We start from the raw sequence: 21,279 nt of genomic DNA, 5'->3' as shown, positions 1-21,279 counted from the left end.
CCACACAAGCAGTCCTCACATGACCTTCATCCTCCTCCACTTCACCATCTGCTCTAACACACTGGTTCCCCTCCCCCTGCAAATCTAGTTTAAACCCCCCAGAGCAGCACTAGCGAATCTACCCACAAGAACATTAGCCCCCTCCAGTTCAGGTGCAAACCGTCCTGTCGGAACAGGTCCCTGGAACAAAGCCCAATTGTCCAGAAACAAGAAGCCCTCCCTCCTGCACCATCTCCTCAGCCATGCATTTAGCTGCATTATCTTCCTATTCTAGCCTCACTAGCACGTGGCACGGGGAGCAATCCTGAGATTGCAACCCTGCAGGTCCTGTCCTTCAACTTTGCACCTAACTCCCTAAACTCTCTTTGCAGGACCTGCTCCTTCTTCCTATCCACGTCATTGGTCCCTACATGGACCGCAACATCTGGCTGCTCACCCTCCCTCCTGAGAATACCGAGAACTCGATCTGAGATATCGTGGTCCCTGGCACCAGGAGGCAACAGACCATCCAAGATTCTTAATCTCTCCCACAGAACCTCTTATCTGTCCCCTTAACTATCGAATTCCCTATCACTACTGCTTTCCTCTTTTCCCTCCTTCCTTTCTGAGCTGACGGTCCAGTCTCAGTGCCAGGGATGCAACCACTACAATTTGGCCCTGGTAGGTCTTCCCCACTAACAATATTCAAAATGGTATACTTATTGTTGATGGGAACACAGGGATGCTTTGCTCTTCCTGTCTATTCCCCTTCCCTCTCCTGACAGTCACCCAGCTACCTGTCTCCTGACTTCTAGGAGTGACTATCTCCCTGGATCTTCTATTTCTGCCTCACGAATGATCCATAGTTCATCTGGTTCCAACTCCCTAACTTGGTTTGTCAGGAGCTGCAGCTTGATGCACCTTTTACAGGTGTAGTCATCAGGGACAATTGTGCTGTCCCCGACTTCCCACATCCTACATACGAAGCACTCAACTGTCCTAACTGCTGCCTCCATTACCTATTCCCAAGTTAATTAATGAAAGAAACTTATCTGGCCTTGCCTCACTTGGAGCAAGCTCGTCCTCAGCCTCTCGAGCCACAGCCTCAAAGCTCCACTCTACCCTGAGCCACTCACACACTGACCGCTCCTCTTCAGTTACCCCTTCTTTTATTTGTCCCTGCCAGTTACCTCACGAGCCCTTCGCTCCTCCTCTTTCTGCTGCGACGGTTTCTCGATCACATCTTACACAACTTCAGCACAACATCCCATCTTCTGCACTCAGTACACTGATTTATGAAGGCCAACGTGCCAAGCTTTCTTTATGACCCAATCTACCTGTGACACCATTTTCAACGAATTATGCACCTGTATTCCCGGATCCCTTTGTTCTACCACACTCCTCAGTGCCCTATCGTTCACTGTGTAAGACCTACTCTGGAAGATCCAACCAAAGAGCAAACCCTCGCACTTGTCTGCATTAAATTGCATCTGCCCTTTTTCCAGCTGACGCAGATACCTTTGCAAGCCATGAGTCCTCCTCACTGTCCACTACACCCCCAATCTTACTGTTATCTGCAAACTTATTGATCCAGTTAATCACATTATCATCCATTTTTTCCTAATTTTTGCATTACAGGCAGCCCCCGGGTTACAAAAGAGTTCCGTTCCTAAGTCTGTCTTTAATTTGGATTTGTACATAAATCAGAAAAGGTACATCCGGTATTATTTAGCATCAGTCAGTCAAACGTTTGTCTTAGTATATAGTACTATTTTACCTTTCTATGCATACAAAACATGTAAGTAACGTAAGTATTTCAAGAATTAAACCACTGCGTTGCTTAGTAATAATTGTAGCTTTCATCGGGGCAGAGCCTTTTACATGCTCCATTATTCTCACTTTATCCTTTAAAATTGTTCCAATCATTGACTGACTGTAGCCTAATGCTCTTCCAATGACCGATGGTGTTTCAACTCTTTCTGATCGCTTTTTATTTCCACTTTATCTTCAATCGTGATCGTTTTCCGTTAACGGAACCGAAACACTGCGAATTCAGCAGCAACCGCAGGCGGCAGGTCCTGCGATCCCCGGGTCCTAAAGTCCACCCGCAATGAGACAGGTTAAATGGGACAAGTCGGGATGGTGCTGACTGGAAAAGAGGGGTCAGGGTGAATCTTGCCAAGAAAAATTTAAGCCAAATACAAAGTTACACACTCAACACAGTGTTAATGGCAATGTGATCGGACTTAAAATGGTGGACAGCAATCTCCTTCCTCGAGCCAACGGATTTTTAATATAATAGGCCTTATGCCAGGCCGTTCGTAAATATGAGTTGTTCCTAAGTCGGACGTTCGTAACTTGGGGACTGCTTACTTATTTAACTAATTTTTATATACTTACTGTAACTTAGTTTTCTGTTTTCTATCTATTATCCTGCATTGCATTATACTACTACCACAAAGTTAGCAAGTTTCGAGGCACGTGCCAGTGATATTAAACCTGATTTTGATTCCGATCACACTTTATCCTGTATTCTGTTATTGCTTTTCCTTGTACTACCTCAATGCACTGATGTGATCTGTACAGATGGAATGCAAAACACAGTGTTTTTTAAACTGTCAAGATGAAGCCACACTCAGGTTGGAGGAACACCACCTTATATACCGGCTGGGTAGCCTCCAACCTGATGGCATGAACATTGACTTCTCTAACTTCTGTTAATGCCCCTCCTCCCCTTCTTACCCAATCCCTGACATATTTAGTTTTTTTTTTCTCCCTCCTTTTTTTCCTCTCTTTCTGCCCATCACTCTGCCTGTTCTCCATCTCCCTCTGGTGCTCCCCTCCCCCTTTCTTTCACCCGAGGCCTCCCGTCCCATGATCCTTTTCCTTCTCCAGCTCTGTCTCACTTTCGCCAATCACCTTTCCAGCTCTTAGCTTCACCCCACCCCCTCCGGTCTTCTCCTATCATTCCGCATTTCCCCCTCCCCCCACTACTTTCAAATCTCTTACTATCTTTCCTTTCAGTTAGTCCTGATGAAGGGTCTCGGCCCGAAAGGTCAACAGTGTTTCTCCTGCAGTTGCTGCCTGGCCTGCTGTGTTCCACCAGCATTTTGTGTGTTTTGCTTGAATTTCCAGCATCTGCAGATTTCCTTGTGTTTTTTTTCTAAACTGTTCCTCAGTACAAGTGACAATAATAAACCAAATCATTAAAACAGCAGTGGCTGATATTGAACATCAGTGGTGGTTTTGCAAAATTCACGCTCACCTTCCTGCCAGTGAAGGATGCCCGGTGAAGAGGAGTGTCCCCGACGTCATTCACCACGTTCACATCTGCACCGGCCTGCCAGTAACAGAACAAACTGGTGAACATTTCAGTTTTACCTGGCACTCACCACCAGGATCGGTAACACCAAGCTGCCAGCTGTTTTGTAGCTTCCTGGGGCAGGACACAGCCAGATTTACATACTGGCACCAAGTGCACTGGAGTCAAATTTGCTGTTGATTCAAAGACAAGTTGTGAGGAGGGCACAAGGAGGTGGACTGTGAGGTCAAGAGTCTGTAAGAGTGGGATAGAAGTTGTCCTTTCACCTGGTGGACATGATTGCAGGATTTTGTATTTTGTCTGATAGGAGGAGTGATTATAAACTGTTCTCGTTGTCTGCCTCCGAAATCCACTGTCTCCCAACTCCACTTCTCCTCCCTCCCCTCCTACAAAGACAAGGGGAATGGAACACAGAAGAATACAGCACTGGACAGGCCATTTGGCCCATGATGATGATGCTGTAATTTATACGAAATATCCTTACCATGGGTATCACCCATATTCTTCTCTTCCCTTCCTATTCATCTGTCGATCTGACATCATCTTAAACCCTAACAAACTAGCTGCTGCCACTAACTACTCCTGGTAACCCATTCCATGGACATACAACTCTGTGTAAAAATCATGTTATCATTAAACATCCCCCTCTAACTCTAAAAGCATGTTGCCTAGTGTCCAACATGGGAGAAAGATTCTGACTGTCTACCATATGCCTCTCATAATTTTACCAACATCAATCAGGTCTTTCCTCGGCCTCCAGTGACTCCAGAGGTGAGGGGTGCTAGCTATGAGTATAGATCGAGTTGCCTGGGACTATACTCTCTGGAATTTCAGAAGAATTTTATGGAAACATAAAATCATGAAAGAGGTGGAAAAGAGTCAGAAAAGTTGTATTTACTAGCAGGTGAGACGAGAACTAGGGGACATAGCCTCAAGATTTGGGGGAGTAGATTTAGGTTGGAGATGAGGAGAATCTGTGAATTCTCTTCCCAGGGAAGCAATAGAGACTACCTCATTAACTATATTTAAGGAAAATATTTGAGAAAATATACTTAAGGAAATATATATAATATTTAAATATATTTAAGGAACAGTTTGATAGATTTTTGCATAGCAGGAGAATGCATAGAAGGGTTATGGGGAAAAGGCTGGTAGGTGGATCTGATTCCATGGCCAGATCAGCCATGGATCTTATTGAATGTCTGAGGAGGCCCAATGAGCCAGATGGCCAACTCCTGCTCCTGGTTATTTTCTTCTCATGTGATGCTCTTTGAAGAACATATAGGATATAGGCATGTTATTTTGAGTGGGCAGATAGCTAAAGGATGAGGATTTAATATGGCGATGTGTGAGCTGGAAGGAAAGCGGGTGGCATGGCAGCATAGTGGTTAGAGTAACGCTTTACAATGGCCGTGATCAGGGTTTAATTCCTGCCACTGTCTGAAAGGAGCTTTTCCACTCCCCCTGTGACATCATGGGGCTTTTTCCTGGGTGCCCCAGCATTCCAAAGTCGTATGGGTTGGGGTTAGCGAGTTGTGGTTTGCTACGTTGGCGCTGGAAATATGACCACACTCGCAAGCTGCACCAGCTGCTCATCGACTCTGATGAGACATTTCACTGTATGTTGCAATGTGCATGTGACCAAGTTCATCTTTTCTCACTAATGTAAGGTTATTACTCGCCTCCAGTGAGGCAACAAAACATGGTGACAGAATGGAATCTGAGAGCTCTGGTGTACGAAACATGAAGGGTCAGCACATAGCTAAGCAAGGATAACAGAACATGGTCTGTATCACAAGGACAAAAGCAGAGCATGCCTGATGCAACCTGACTGGGCGCTATTGAGATTGCACTGGAACTCTACGTACACTCATAATAATCCGATTCTTATGCAGTTCTGGTCCACAAGTTCAAGTACATACTTATATCGAAGGCAGTCTGAGGAAAGGTGATGGAGGATGAAGATTTGAAGACAGAACAAGCAGGTTGCACCCATACACATTAGTAAAGCACAGATAATGTAGACAGTCAGAATCTGCTCCCAAGTTAGAAATGTCAAACACCACAGGACACCATTTTAAGGTCAGAGGGAGGAAGTTTAAAGGTCACAAGGGACAAAGGTTTTTTTAGTACAGAGAATAGTAGGTGCCTGGGTTACTGGGGGTGATGGTGGTGGTAGCAGGTGGTTTGGAGTTTAAGATTGAGAAGTGATCACAATGAAACACCAAATTGAGGCAGATTAACAAGAAAAGATGTTGAGAAGATGTTTCCTCAACCAGGGGCCATTTCAGAGTAATGGTTCACCTATTTCAGGAATATTTTTTCCTTTTGTGGTTGATGATTAGGAATGAACATCACCAACTGCCTGTGCTGGTCCAACCAGATTGATATTGTATCCAAGAAAGCTCACCAACACCTCTACTTCCTCGGAAGGCAAAAGGAATATGACATATCTCCGTCAACCCTCACCAACTGTTATCAATGCACAGGTTCGAGTGGGGTTTGGGGTTTAAGAATTTTATTTATTTTTCTTTTTTGTGCAGGAGGGGGTTTCAACAACTCTCTGGGTTCTTCTATATTTTATGGCTATCTGGAGAAGATGAATCCCGAAGTTAATTTCTGCATTCATACTTTGATAATAAAATAAACTTTTGAAAGGTTCAAACGTGGATGTATCACAGCTTGGTATGGCAACTACTCTGCAGTGACCACCAGAAACTGGGGACTTATGGTCACAGCTCAGAACATCATGAAAATCAGCCGCGCCTTTATGGTTAATAATTGTTACTGCCTCAGTAAAGCAATCAGCATAATCAAAGAACCCATCCATCCCAGACATTCTGTCTTCTCACTTCTTCCATTGGATAGAAGATACAAAACACTGATAGCTCATAACACAAGGCTCAACAACAGTTTCCAACCCGGTGTTATAAGACTATTGAATGGTCCCCTAGTGTGATAAATTGGACTCCAGAGTTCACAGTGTGCCTCATTGTGACTTAGAAACTATACACTTCCTCTGTAGCTGTTACATTTTATTCTGCGTTGTTATTGTTTTATCTTGTTCTACCTCAATACACTGTGTAGTGGTCTGATCTGTACATACAGTACACAAGACAAGCTGTCCATTGTACCTCGGTTCATGTTATAATAATAAATCAATTCCAAGCTTGCTGTTTCGTAGATAACACACTGAAAGGAAGCACAGCTCAAGGGGCCAAACAGCCTCTTCTCTGAGTAATAACTGATTCTCAGCAGAACAATAGTGGTGCTTATAAGTCATTTGGATACACATGGGAATACACAGGGAATGAAGGCAGAAGGGATTTTGTTTAATTTGCAATTGTGGGTCAAAAGGCATGTTCTTATTCTGTGCTGTTACAATCGTAGAGTTATACAACATGGAAACAGGCCTTTCAGCCGAACTGTTGCCCAGTCAACTAGTCCCACCTGCCTGCATTTGACCCATGGCCTTCTGAACCTCTCCTACCCATGCCTTTATCTACATGGCTTTTAAATGTTGCCAATGTACTCAGCTCAACCACTATCTCTGGCAGCTCATTCCAAATACACACCACCCTTTGTGGTGCCCCTGATGTCCTTTTTCTCCTTTCTATGTACAAACCCCACTTCCAGAAAAGTTGGGATATTTTCCAAAATGCAATAAAAACAAAAATCTGTGATATGTTAATTCACGTGATCCTTTATTTAACTGACAAAAGTACAAAGAAAAGATTTTCAATAGTTTTACTGACCAACTTAATTTTATTTTGTAAATATACTCAAATTTAGAATTTGATGGCTGCAAAACACTCAACAAAAGTTGGGACAGAGGCATGTTTACCATTGTGTTACATCACCTTTCCTTTTAATAACACTTTTTAATCATTTTGGAACTGAGGATACTAATTGTAGTAGATTTGCAATTGGAAATTTTGTCCATTCTTGCTTGATATAAGACTTCAGCTGCTCAACAGTCCGTGGTCTCCGTTGTCTAATTCTTCTCTTCATGATGCACCATACATTTTCAATAGGAGATAGATCTGGACTGGCAGCAGGCCAGTCAAGCACATGCACTCTGTGTCTACAAAGCCACGCTGTTGTAGCCCGTGCAGAAAGTGGTCTGGCATTGTCCTGCTGAAATAAGCATGGACGTCCCGGGAAGAGACGTCGCCTTGATGGCAACACATGTCTCTCTAAAATCCTAATATACGCCTCAGAGTCAATGGTACCTTCACATACATGCAACTCACCCATGCCGTGGGCACTGATGCACCCCCATACCATCACAGATGCTGGCTTTTGCACCTTTCGCTGATAACAATCAGGATGGTAGTTTTCATCTTTGGCACGGAGAACTCGACGCCTGTTTTTTCTGAAAACAAGCTGAAATGTGGACTCATCTGACCACAGCACACAGTTCCACAGTCTTTCGGTCCATCTGAGATGAGCTCGGGCTCAGAGAACTCACCGGCGTTTCTGCATAGAATTGATGTACGGCTTCCTCCTTGCGTAGTACAGTTTCAAGTTGCATTTCTGGATGCAGCGACGGACTGTGTTAAGTGACAATGGTTTTCCGAAGTACTCCCGAGCCCAGGTGGCTATAATTGTCACAGTAGAATGAGGGTTTCTTAGGCAGAGCCGCCTGAGGGCTCGAAGATCACGCGCATTCAACAGTGGTTTCCGACCTTGCCCTTTACGCACTGAGATGTCTCTGAATTCTCTGAACCTTTTCACAATATTATGTACTGTAGATGTTGAAAGACCTAAATGCTCTGCAATCTTGCATTGGGGAATGTTCCTTTTGAACTGACTAACAATTCTCTCACGAATTTTGGCACAAAGGGTGAGCCACGACCCATCCTTGCTTGCAAAGACTGAGCCTTTGATGGACGCTACTTTTATACCCAGTCATGATATCTCACCTGCTACCAATTAGCCTGCTTAATGTGGAGTCTTCCAAACCGGTGTTACTTGAATATTCTGTGTACTTTTCAATCTTATTTTAACTCTGTCCCAACTTTTGTTGAGTGTGTTGCAGCCATCAAATTCTAAATTTGTGTATATTTACAAAATACAATTAGGTTGGTCAGTAAAACTATTGAAAATATTTTTTTGTACTTTTGTCAGTTAAATAGAGATTCACATGAATTAACATATCACAGATTTTTGTTTTTATTGCATTTTGGAAAATATCCCAACTTTTCTGGAAATGGGGTTTGTACAATGTGAACATTTGCTTCCACCCTGTAATTACAAAGGTTATTAATTATTATCTGCAACGTTTTTTTTAATCAGTTCCAAGAGAATGAAAGGAGCTTCAGTATGTGGACAGAATGTGACATCACTAATAATGCAAACTTTAACAATACTTGCACAATTTTAGCAAAAAAAACAAACACAATTAAGTAACACAAACAAAACGCCGGTGGAACGCAGCAGACCAGGCAGCATCTAGAGGAAGAAGTACAGTCAGTACAAAGGGTCTCGGCCTGAAACATCGACTGTACTTCTTCCTATAGATGCTGCCTGACCTGCTGCGTTCCACCAGCATTTTGTGTGTTTTGCTTGAATTTCCAGCATCTGCAGATTTCCTCATGTCTGCGTTTTTAAACACAAGTATCCATTTGCGAACAGTCATAATGTCTTTCATGTGAAATCTCGAACTTAAATCACATAATGCACAACATCAAAACCTACCTTTAATAATTCCTCCACCACATCTTTATGTCCAAAATAACAGGCCAAGTGCAGTGGTGCCCAGCCAAAGTTAGACTTGCTCTGACCTAAAACACAACAATTGGTTAACCATTTCCCCACAACACCACTTTGCTGTAACAGCTACATCAGGAGGAAGAGACTTTGTTTATTTAGATACACAGCACATTAACCGGCTCTTCTGGCCCAATTATACCCATGTGACCAATAAACCTACTAAGCCATACATCTTTAGGATGCTGGAGGGAACTGGAGTACCCAGGGGAAACCCACACAATTCTCTATGTGACTATTTGTGCATCTGTTTGAGAAATCCACCTTGTGTGAATACTACAGAAGCTCAGATACAGACTCTGAACCAGAGTTTCCGGTCGACTTCAACATCCCAACATTCTCAGAACACCTTTCTATTCCTCTCTCAGACTCATACAGCACTCTCAAGCCCTTCGGCCCAAATGACCTGTACCAAGATGCTAATCCAAGCTAATCCCATCTGAATTTATCCCTTAATCCCTCTAATCCCACCTTCAAATGTTATTGTACTCACCTCTACCACCTCACCTGACTGCTCTTTGCATATGCCCAGCACGCGTTTACTCCTTGGAGCGTAAGATCATGTGGGTAAACGTACATAGTTTTTTCCCCAGGAAAGGGGGAGGTGCTATAATGAAAACTGCATAGGTTGAAGATCAGAGGCCAAAGGTTTCAAAGCAACTTCAGGGGGAACTTTTGCCAGAAGTAGTGGTTGAAATGGGCACAATAGCAACATTTAAAAGGCATTAAGATAAGTACATGGATAGGAGAGTTTTAGAGGTCTATGGTCCAAATGTGGGCAACACAGTTGGTGTGGACGATTTGGGCAGGAGTGCCTCTTTCCATCCTGTCTGACTCAATGAGACAGACAGGTGATCTAATAGACTTGTATAAAATCATGAAACGCATATATAGGGTAAACTTGTGCAGTCTCTTTCTCAGGGTTACAGAATCAAGAACCAGGGGCATTTGTTTTAAGATGAGAGGGTCGAAGTTAAGAGCAGCTTCAGAGGCAACCGTTTTTTTTTAAAAACACACAAAGGATGGTGAATATACAGAATGAGCTGCCAGACAAAGTGGTTGAGGCAGATCCAATAACAAGAGAACATAAAAGTTTGCAGATGATACTCAGATAGGTGGTGTCATTGACAGTGAAAATCATCAGAAGGATTTAGAGGGGGATCTTGATCAGCTGGCCAAATGGGCTGAGGAATGGCTAATGAAGTTTAACTTGTCCAAATTAAACTTAAACAAGGCTTTGAATTTTAGGACAACAAGAGAGGGCCTCAATGAGGCACAGTTTGAGCAACTTATACAGTTCAGGTCACTACACTACGAGGAGGATCTAGTTGCACTGGTCAGGGTGCAAAGGAAATTTATCAGGATACTTTTTGGAACGGAAAAATGTAGTCACAAGCAACTAATGGATTGCCTGGGTTTGCCTTTTTGAAGCAGAGAAGAGGGGACGGCAAAATAGTGGCAGCAGTTGCAATATCCACCTGACGCTCCAGGGATCTGATTTGGAGCTTGACCTCCAGTGCTGCCTGTGTGGAGTTTGCACGATCTTCCTGTGACTGTATGGGTTTCCATCCACAGCCCAAAGATGTGTAGGTTGGTTGATTAATTACACAACAAATTAAAATCCAGCTTTAGTTACTCAGATTTAACCCCCCCCCCCCCCCAGCTGTTCCGAGGGGATTCAAACTCATGCCCTGGATCGATGGTCTAGGACTCTTGTTTGTGTAGTAATTGGTCCAGGTAGTTGTTATGGACAGGGAGGGCCAAAAAACCTGTTTCTATGCTGTGTGATTCAATAACTTCAACACAACCAGCACACTACCATTCTCCTCAGACCCACCAGCCACAGGTGACAACAGAAAGCATGATTCCAGAACTCTTTACTCTTAGACATCCCAGTGGGAATCTCTCCAAGTTGGCAGCAGGCCATGAGATCAAGAGAAATCTCACATCTGGGAGCGAGAGGGTTTTGTTCAGTTCTGCTATCATCTCACTACATGAAAGGCTTCTTGTTCCACATTGCATGTGCTGATCCTTCAGTGACCCACCAGCCACAGAGGAGGAAGAGTGTGTTGATGGGAGAATAACCCTCTCAGTTCCTGACTAGTTCCTGACCAACAGACTGCAAATTGATAAGGATAGGCAACAACATCTTCGCCATGATTATTTTAAACATTGGTGCTGCACAAGGCCTCGTCCTCATTCCACTCATCTACTCTCTGTATGCTCACACCTCCATGTCAAAATTCTGATCTAACTCCATCTACAAGTTTGCAGATGGTACCAATGTCAGCCAAACTGAAGAGCTGGTCACTGACGTCGGGAAGTGGGGCAAATGCACGTTTCTGTCTCTATTAGCACTGTTGAGATTGAGGAGCAGAGGGGTGAACATTAATAATCTGAACCGCTCCAACCATGTAATTGCATGGCCTAGAAAACTTTCTGACGTACCAGCATGGTGAGCCTGGGCTGAATAGCCTCCTCTTGGATCACACTGTTCATGACTTCCCACATTCATCAACTACTTGCAATTATAATAATAAATCGCAAGAACGGACATAACAGGGTGAGGAATAAGATGGTGTTTTAGGAAAACTCACCTTTACAGTTGATATTGAGAATCACCTTTCCATCTTTGCATTCTTCCAGTAACTGTCTGATTCCAGTCAAGTCTCCATTCCGAGCCTGGTAAAGCAACTGGTCCTCAGTATACCGCTGCCCTTCCATCTACAATTCAAAACAAATCACATTTGAACATCAAACTCTACCTGACAGACAGGCAATGAGGTGGAACAGACCATTAACATTGTACTTTGCCTTCCAACTCGACTTTCCAAATTGAATCACTTCATGCTTTTCTGGTCTGGACTTCAGCTGCCACTTCTCAGGCCAGCTCTGCACCCCATTAGTGTCCATTTGCAACCTATTGCAACCTTCTACGTAATCCACAAGTCCACCAACCTTCATGTTGTCTGTTTCTTCAAAGTGGAGAAGTTCCCCACTATCTACGCCACTCAGGATTTGTACAGCTCTAAAAAGTTCCCCTCAACCTCCTACACTTCAGAGAAAACAAAGCCAGGTCTATTCAGTCTCTCCTCCTAACTAAATACTCCTTCCCGGGTAACATCCTGGTGAATCTCATCACCCTTTCCAGTGTAACCACATCATGGGTTACACAGAAGACAGACAGGCCTGTTAGCCCAATTCATCGATACTAACCAAGGCATCTTCCTGAACTAGTCCCGGTTATCTGTATTGGTCCATATTCCTCTTAATTTCCCCTAAAAATTAACCTACTAAAATATTTTAATTGTACCCACCTTAACACTTATGCCAGTTTGTCCCATATACTCACCATTCTTTGAGTGAAAATAATTACCCCTTAGATTCTTACTAAATCTTTCCTCTTCCACCTTCAATCTTTTCCCTGTTTTAGACTCCGAAAAAGACTGACTATCCACATTATCTGTGCTCCTGACTTCTATAAGGTTACTGCTCAGTTTCCTACACTCCAGAGAAAACAATCCCAGTAAGGTCCTTGTGAATCTTTTCTATACCCCTACTAACTTAACCACACCCTTCCATTAAGGCAACCAGAAGCACAGACAATATTCCAGTGGGAGTCTCAACAACATGTTGTAGAGTTTTAACATGATGTCCTAACTCCTCACCCCAGTGTCCTGACTGATGAAGGCACATGTGCCAGATGGATCCGCAACCATGCTGTCTACCTGTTTGACCACCGTCAGCGACCTATGGGCTTGTATTCCTGGATCTCTGTTCTACAACACCGCCTAGGGCTCACATCCCCTGTTCTGTCCCATGCACTTCCCAAGTTAAATTCCATCTGCCATTCCAGCTGCTACACTCTCTGCCGTAGATAATGTATGTAACAATTCCATCATATCCACCTGTGCTGCCCTCTTGAGGGACCTTTTACACTGAGGCCCCTCTGACCCTCAGTGCTCCCTGGGGTCCCAGGATTTACTGTGCGGCAACAGCCCTACCATTCATTTTCTTAAAAAAACTGCTGTAGGGGTAAGCTAATGATGGTTAATCCCCACTGTCTGCACATACAACCCCTCCATTCTCTACACTTTCATGTGCCTGCCCATGACCCCCAAAAACACAACTATCGTTTCTGCCTCCAGCACCACCCTGGCAATGAGTTCCTGACCACACCATACTGTGTAAAACAAAACTTGCACCACACATCATCTTTGAGCTTACCCCTTCCCCCTCACCGTAAATGCGTATCATCTAGTTTTAGACATTTTGACCTTAGAAAAAAGATGTTGGCTATGTACTTTGTTGATGCCTCTCGTAATCTTATAAACATCAGTTGGGTCTCCCCTCAGTCGTTCCTGGGAAAACAACCCAAGGTGGTCCAACCTCTCCTGAAAGCATGTTTAAAGGCAGCTGTGGCACAAGTGAAGTATGTGAAGTTGCTATTTGGAGAAAGAGTGAGTAGATTGTGCCTATAAGATTCTGAGGGGTATTGATAAAGTAAATTCTGGGAGGTATCTAGAATTAGTAGAATACGATTAAGATGACAAGCAATTTCTTTTCCCTGAGCATCAAGAATCTTTGGGATTCTTTGTCCAAGAGTGGTAAGGCAGATGATAGGCCTTTGATCTGTTGACCAAGATGACAAGGTACACCATCCTGATCCATGACCAATAACATCTTGAAGGACGAGAACGGCAGATCCCTGGGAAGACCACCACTGGAAATCTTCCTCCAAGTCACTCACCATCCTGACTTGGAAACATATCGCTGTTCCTTCATTGTTGCTGGGTCAAAATCATGAATTCCCAACCGTGGGTGTACCTACACCTCAGGGACTACAGCAGTTCAAGGCCGCAGCTCATTACCACCTTCTCAAGAGCAGCTAGGGATGGGCAATAAATGCTGGCTTAGCTGGCAACTCCCACATCCCATAAATGAATAAATAAAAAAGGCAGAAAACTAGAGACAAGTTCAAAATCCAATCAGCCATGATACTGAAGGGCTGAATGGCCTCCTCCTGCTATTGACCTTGTGACATACATAAACCTCCAACAGTATCTTTAACACGACAGTCAGTTGCAGGTGAAGGCATAGCCATATCCCAAACTCTGATCTGGAAATCAGAAGCAGTGCAAGAGTTCTGTGCTGCATGTTATGGACAGCCAGGCTGAAAGCCCACGTAGATAACATCTACTGTGACGCAATCTCCATGGCTCTTCACAGGGCTTTAGACCACCTAGACAACACAAACACCTACGTCAGGATGCTGTTCATCGACTATAGCTCAGCATTTAATACTATCATTCCCACATCCTGATTGAGAAGTTGTAGAACCTGGGCCTCTGTACCTCCCTCCGTAATTGGATCCTCGACTTCCTAACCAGAAGACCACAGTCGGTGCGGATTGGTGATAACATATCCCCTTCATTGACGATCAACACCGGCGCACCTCAGGAGTGTATGCTTAGCCACTGCTCTACTCTCTGTATACACATGATTGTGTGGCTAGGCATAGCTCAAATACCATCTACAAATTTGCTGACAATACAACCATTGTTGGTAGAATCTTCGGTGATGAGAGGGCGTACAGGAGTGAGATATGCCAACTAGTGGAATGGTGCCACAGCAACAACCTGGCACTCAACGTCAGTAAGACGAAAGAGCTGATTGTGGACTTCAGGAAGGGTAAGACGAAGTTGAACCATGGAGAGCATTCTGACAGGCTGCAGCACTGTCTGGTATGGAGGGGTTACTGCACAGGACTGAAAGAAGCTGCAGAAGGTTGTAAATCTAGTCAGTTCCATCTTGGGCACTAGCCTACAAAGTACCCAGGATATCTTTAGGGAGCGATGTCTCAGAAAGGCAGTGTCCTTTAACAAAGACATCTAGCACCCAGGGCATGCCCTTTTCTCACTGTTATCATCAGGTAGGAGGTACAGAAACCTGAAGGCATGCACTCAGCAATTCAGGAACAGCTTCTTCCCCTCTGCCATCCGATTCCTAAATGGACTTTGAAGCTTTGGACACTACCTCACTTTTTTAATATACAGTATTTCTGTTTTTGAACATTTTTAACAATTTATTCAATATGTGTAATCTACTTGTTAATGATGTTTTATTTTATTTACTATTATTATTTTTTTCTTTCTTTGCTAGATTATATATTGCATTGAACTGCTGCTGCTAAGTTAACAAATTTCATATCACACGCCAGTGAAAATAAACCTGATTCTGATTCACTCATCATCCTTCCTACGGTGTGGCAACCTGACCTATACACAATACTCCAACAGTGGCTTGATCACAGTTTTATAAACTGATACCATAGCTTCAATCAACACAGAAGCAGCTGGAGGAACTCAATGGGTCAGGCAGCGTCGGTGGAGGGAACTGCAGAGGCTTGTGGACATAGATCAGCACATCACGGAAACCAGCGTCACCCCTATCGGCCCTGTCTATAATTCTTGCTGCACTGGTGAAGGAGCTAGCAAAATCAAAGTTCCCACCCATTCTCTGTTCTCCACCTTCCCATTGGGCAGAATTCACATACCAACAACCTCAAGCACAGCTCCCACCCCACTGTTATGACTGCTGAATGGCCCCCTAATACAGTAAGATGGACGACCAAACAATTATTGTCTGTCTGCACTGTAACACTTTTTACAGCATTCTGTTATTGCTTTCCCTTGTACTAATCAAATGCACTGTCTACTGAATTGATCTGTTTGGAGGGTAAGTTTTTCACTGCCCCACAGTACAGGTGACAATGAAGGTTACAAGAGGATATAGACAGGCTGCAGAGTTGGGCAGAAAAATGGCAGATGGAGTTCAATCCAGACAAGTGTGAGGTATTACATTTTGGAAGGACAAACCAGAAGACTGAGTACAGGATTAATGGTCAGTTACTTAAGAGTATGCATGAACAAAGGGACCTTGGGGTTCAAATCCATACATCCCTCAAGGTCGCTGCGCAGGTTGATAGGGTAGTTAAGAAGGCCTATGGGATGCTAGGCTTCATTAACAGAGGGATTGAGTTCAAGAGTAGAGAGGTCATGTTACAGCTCTACAAATCTCTGGTGAGACCACACTTAGAGTATTGTGTTCAGTTCTGGTCACCTCATTATAGGAAGGATGTGGAAGCTATAGAGAGGGTGCAGAGGAGATTTACCAGGATGTTGCCTGGTTTGGAGAACAAGTCATATGAAGCAAGGTCAGCAGAGCTGGGACTTTTCTCTTTGGAGCGTAGAAGAATGGGGGGGGACTTGATAGAGGTCTACAAGATTATGAGAGGCATAGATAAGGTGGATAGTCAGTACCTGTTTCCCAGGGCACCAATAGCAAACACCAGAGGGCATATGTACAAAATTAAGGGAGGTCAAGTTTAGGGGAGACATCAAGGGTAAGTTTTTTTTTTACACAGAGGGTTGTGAGTGCCTGGAATGATTGCCAGGGATGGTGGTGGAGGCTAAAACATTAGGGGTATTTAAGGAGCAAACACGAGGAAATCTGCAGATGCTGGAAATTCAAACAGCAACACACACAAAATGCTGGTGGAACGCAGCAGGCCAGGCAGCATCTATAGGAGAAGCGATGTTGACGTTTTGGGCCGAGACCCTTCGTCAGGGGTATTTAAGAGCCTCTTGGACAGGCACATGAATGAAAGAAAAGTGGAGGGTTATGGGGTAGAGTGGGTTTAGTACTTTTTTTGTTTAACGATTATATGGGTGGAGGGCTGAAGGGCCTGTGCTGTAGTGTTCTATGGTTCTAATGATAAACCCATTATTTACCAGTTTACAGTACATTTAGGCTTGAGACCATTCCTCTGGATTGCCAGATTCCCAGCATTTGTAGTATCTATTATACCTTACCTTTTCTGCCCCTATATTCTATCCCTCAGCTAATGTAGGTAACTATTCTCAGATGCTTCCTTCACCACCTTTTCCTGTACTGCCACCTTCAGGGGTTCCTGGAACCTTGATCCTCGGTGCTCCCTTCATGAATTATTGAAAGTGGTTGGCATTATCATAGAGTAAATCAGAGCACAACCTCGAGGCTGAAGGAGTTGCTAATCATGGAGTCAGAGCAAAGTAGCACAGAAACAGGCCCTTCAGTCCATCACACTGATTCGCACACTGAGGATCTGCTGGTGCCCTTCACGAAGGGGAAGTCTGGAAAACACTCAACAATCCCCAATGAGGGGTCGGGGTAGAAAAGGTGAGGAGCCTCAGGTTCCTGAATGTCAACATCTATCCTGGGCCCAACTTACTGATGCAATCACAAAGAAGGCACATCAGTGGCTCTACTTCACTAGGAATTTGAGATTTTATATGACACCAAGGACTCCAAAAAAGTGCCTATAAATGTAGAGTGGAGATCATCTTGAAGGGTTGCATCAGTGTCTGGTATGGAGATTCCAATGCACAGGATGACAAGAGGCTGCTGTGGTTTGTAGATTCAGCCAAGTCCATCACAGGCACAACCAATCCCATTAAAAAGAACATCTTCAAGAAGCAGTGCCTTAAGAAGTCAATATCCATCATTAAGGACCCTCACCATCTGGGATTAAGCCATCAGGGATGTGATGCACGAGCCTGAAGACTCACAACCTTTTAGGAACAGCTTCTTCCCCTTTGTTGGATAAAACTATGATAATAAACCTAATTCTGATCCATCCCCTACCCCCCAATTCCCATCTACACTAATCCCATTTGCCTGCATTAAATCCATAACCTGCTTTGCCTTGCTTGTACAAATGTTTAACTAAATGTCCCAGAAACCCACTCCAATTTGCCTATCACAACGATAGGTTTACAGCAGACACCATCTCGCTGGCTCTCCACTCTGCTCTAGATTATCTGGACAACAAGAACAAGCTGCTGTTCACTGACTCAAAACTGTCAGTCCCTCAGAACTTATCACCAAGCTACAAGACCTGTAATCCTCCTCTGCAATTGGCTCTTCGACTTCCTCATTGGAAGATCACAATCAGAAACCTCATCTCTTCCTCACTGACCACCAACACAGCAACTACGCAGGCCCATATGCTTAACCGCTTCCTCTACTCTCTCTATACCCATGAACATGAGGCTAAACCCAGCTCCAAACTGCTATCTACAAATTCATCGATCACTCCACTGTTGCTGGCAGAATGGAATCATGGGTGGCTGTACAGGAGTGAAATAGATCAACCGGTTGATGGTGTCGCAAGAATCTCAATCTGAGTATCAGCCAAACCAAGACACTGCTTGTGACTTCAGGAAGGGGAAGTCAGGAGGACACACAGCAGTCCTTATTGAAGAATCAGCAGTGGAAAGAGTGAGCAGCTTCAAGTTCCTGGGTGTCAACATTTTGAAGGGCTCATCCTTAGTCCATGGCAGATGCAACTATGAAAAAGGTGTAAACAACACACACAAAATGCTGGTGGAACACAGCAGGCCAGGCAGCATCTATAGGGAGAAGTGCTGTCAATGCTTCGGGCTGAGACCCTTCGTCAGGACTAACCGAAAGGAAAGATAGTAAGAGATTTGAAAGTAGTGGGGGGAGGGGGAAATGCAAAATGATAGGAGAAGACCTGAGAGGGTGGCCCTGACACATTTAGTTGTTTGCCTGTTCTCCATCTCCCTCTGCAGTTCCCCCCCCCCCTTTCTTTCTCCTGAGGCCTCCCGTCCCATGATCCTTTCCCTTCTCCAGCTCAGTATCACTTTCGCCAATCACCTTTCCAGGTCTTAACTTCATCCCACCCCCTCCGGTCTTCTCCTATCATTTCGCATTTCCCCCTCCCCCCACTACTTTCAAATCTCTTACTATCTTTCCTTTCGGTTAGTCCTGACGAAGGGTCTCGGCCCGTAATGTCGGCAGTGCTTCTCCTATAGATGCTGCCTGGCCTGCTGTGTTCCACCAGCATTTTGTGTGTGTTGTTTGAATTTCCAGCATCTGCAGATTTCCTCGTGTTTGCTATGAAAAAGGTGTATATATCTTCTTAGAAGATTCAGGATATTTGGCATGTCTTGCAGACTTCTACAGCTGTATAGTGAAGAGCATTCTGACTAGTTGCATCACAGCTGGCATTGAAACTCCAATGCACTCCAATATGAGATGGTGGACTCAGGCAATTCCATCCCAAGGACAGCTTTCCCCAGCACAGGATGTACACAAGAGGCAATGTCCATTACCAACAGACCCCCAACATCTGGCCGCACCCTCTTCTCGGTGCTGCCATCAGGCAGGAGGTACAGGAACCAAGACCCACTCGAGATTCAACAGCAGCTTCGTCCCACTATCAGGTACTTGAATCCACCTGAAAAACCCCGACACTTCCTCAGACAATATTTCCTATAACTTGCTTCAAAGTCGTTGTTATTGTTGTGATTCCATTGTGCAAGTTATGCATATGTTAACTTAAATTTATGTAAATTATGGTTTACACTTTATAATGTACTACACTACAAAAAGTTAAGTTTCATGGTATTTACGCCCTGGGAATAAGTATGCCCATGACAATAAACTTTTTGTAGTGTAGGAAGGAGGTACAGGAGCCTCAAGTTCAAGAACAGTTATTACCCTTCAACCATCAGGCTCTTAAACCAAGGGGGATAATTTTACTCACCTCAGTTCTGAGTTGTTCCCACAGCCTATGGACTCAATTTCAAGGACTCCATCTCACGTTCTTGGTATTTATAGTTTATTTACTTATTATGGCATTCTCTTTTATTTTTTTTATTAGCACAGATTGTTGTTTTATGCACATTGGTTGTTAGTCCGTCTTGTGTGCTGTTTTTCATTGATTGTATACTGTTTCATTGTATTTACCTGCAAGAAAATGAATCTCAGGGTGACATGTATGTACTGAACATTTAGCTTCTATCAGAATCCACCAATTTTTCCAGCAATGCACTCCAGACATCAACCACTCATGCTCCCCTCAGATCCCCTTTAGAACCCCTCCCTCTCACTCTGAACCCCTATCAAGAATGTCAGGAAAACATTGCTATATTTTCCCTATTTCTCACACGTGCATCTCCAGGTGTCTCTGTGTCAACACAAGAGGCCTGAAGTTGGCTTAGAGCTGCCCAAATCTGGACTCAGCTTGTCAAGGAATAATCACCCAAATATTTTTAATTTTTTTTAAACCGTATGATAAGGCTGAACTACCAGCACTGACGTTTACCCTCGGCCAAAGATAGAGTTTCTCCCTGTTGGAGTTTAATTGTTCCTAGTAATTTAATTCCTGATAGAAATATATAAAATTATGAGAGGCATTGATAAGATAAAGATATTTCTCCATACCCCAAGGTAGAAATGTCAAATAGAAGAGGGCAAAGAGTTAATTTTAAGTAAGATTTACAAGGCATAGTTGTTTTTTAAGAAACACGGAGAACAGGAGATTCCTGGAATGCAAGAAATAGAGAGTAGTGGACCGTGGCACTTTCCTCCCCACTATCAGTAGTATCACAGGAGGTGCAATATCCATCAACTCGCAGGTACCACAGTGCAGGAGGCAATCAAGAAAATTACAAGAGGTCCAGATACGGTCTCCAGAAATCCAGCTCATAGGCAAAGTGGCAATTCCAGACAAAACTTGATCTAAGGAGGACGCTCGAGAGCCGAGGCAGGGCTTGAACACTATCAGTTCTTTCCATGACAAATCAAACAACATCGGTGGCAACAGGGCTTCATTTCCAGATGAGCTCAGTGCTCGCTTTGACAGTCAAAACATCACCAACTCCCACAGTCTCCAGTACTCCTGTGATTCCAGTCTGAGGCCAACATGAGGGCTTTGTTCAGCAGGGTGAACCCACGGAAAGCATCCAGCCCAGATGGGATACCTGGCCCAGTACAAAAGGCCTGTGCTGATCAACTGTTCACTGAGATCTTTAACCTCTCACTTTGGCAGTCCAAGGTACACACCTGCTTCAAACAGGGTTCAATTATACTGGTGCCTAAGAAGGTGGTAACCTGCCTCAATAATTATCATCCAGCAACACTTAAGTCCACAGTGATGACGTGTTTTGGGAGGTTGGTGATGAATCATATCTACCCACTTGGATCTGCTCCAATTTGCCTACCAGAGCCACAGGTCCACAGCAGATGCCATTTCATTGCTCTTCAATCAATCCTAGAACATCTTGACAGCAAAGATGTGTACATCATGATGCTCTTTCTTGATTACAGCTTAGCATTCAATAGTATCTATCATGCCC

The 21,279-nt window shown here is 44.0% G+C and overlaps 1 protein-coding gene across 4 annotated transcripts in view; it reads right to left on the bottom strand.

Annotated features, from left to right (window-relative positions):
* The window catches only part of LOC132398368 (oxysterol-binding protein-related protein 1-like), a 278,314-nt gene that overhangs the window by 247,576 nt on the left and 9,459 nt on the right, over nt 1–21,279 (bottom strand). For all 4 annotated transcript variants that reach the window (XM_059977690.1, XM_059977684.1, XM_059977700.1 and 1 more), the window contains exons 2-5: nt 19,686–19,888; nt 11,671–11,797; nt 9,002–9,087; nt 3,245–3,319 (exon numbers count right to left, since the gene is read on the bottom strand). In XM_059977690.1, the coding sequence (XP_059833673.1) occupies nt 3,245–3,319; nt 9,002–9,087; nt 11,671–11,797 (288 nt within the window). In that variant the 5' untranslated portion in view covers nt 19,686–19,888. The remainder of the gene's footprint in view (nt 1–3,244; nt 3,320–9,001; nt 9,088–11,670; nt 11,798–19,685; nt 19,889–21,279) is intronic.

The sequence above is a fragment of the Hypanus sabinus genome, chromosome 1 (genome assembly GCF_030144855.1).
Source record: "Hypanus sabinus isolate sHypSab1 chromosome 1, sHypSab1.hap1, whole genome shotgun sequence".
In the NCBI taxonomy this organism is placed as follows: Eukaryota; Metazoa; Chordata; class Chondrichthyes; order Myliobatiformes; family Dasyatidae; genus Hypanus; species Hypanus sabinus.
Note: the sequence above shows the minus strand (reverse complement) of the source record. Positions and strands in the feature narration are given on the sequence as shown.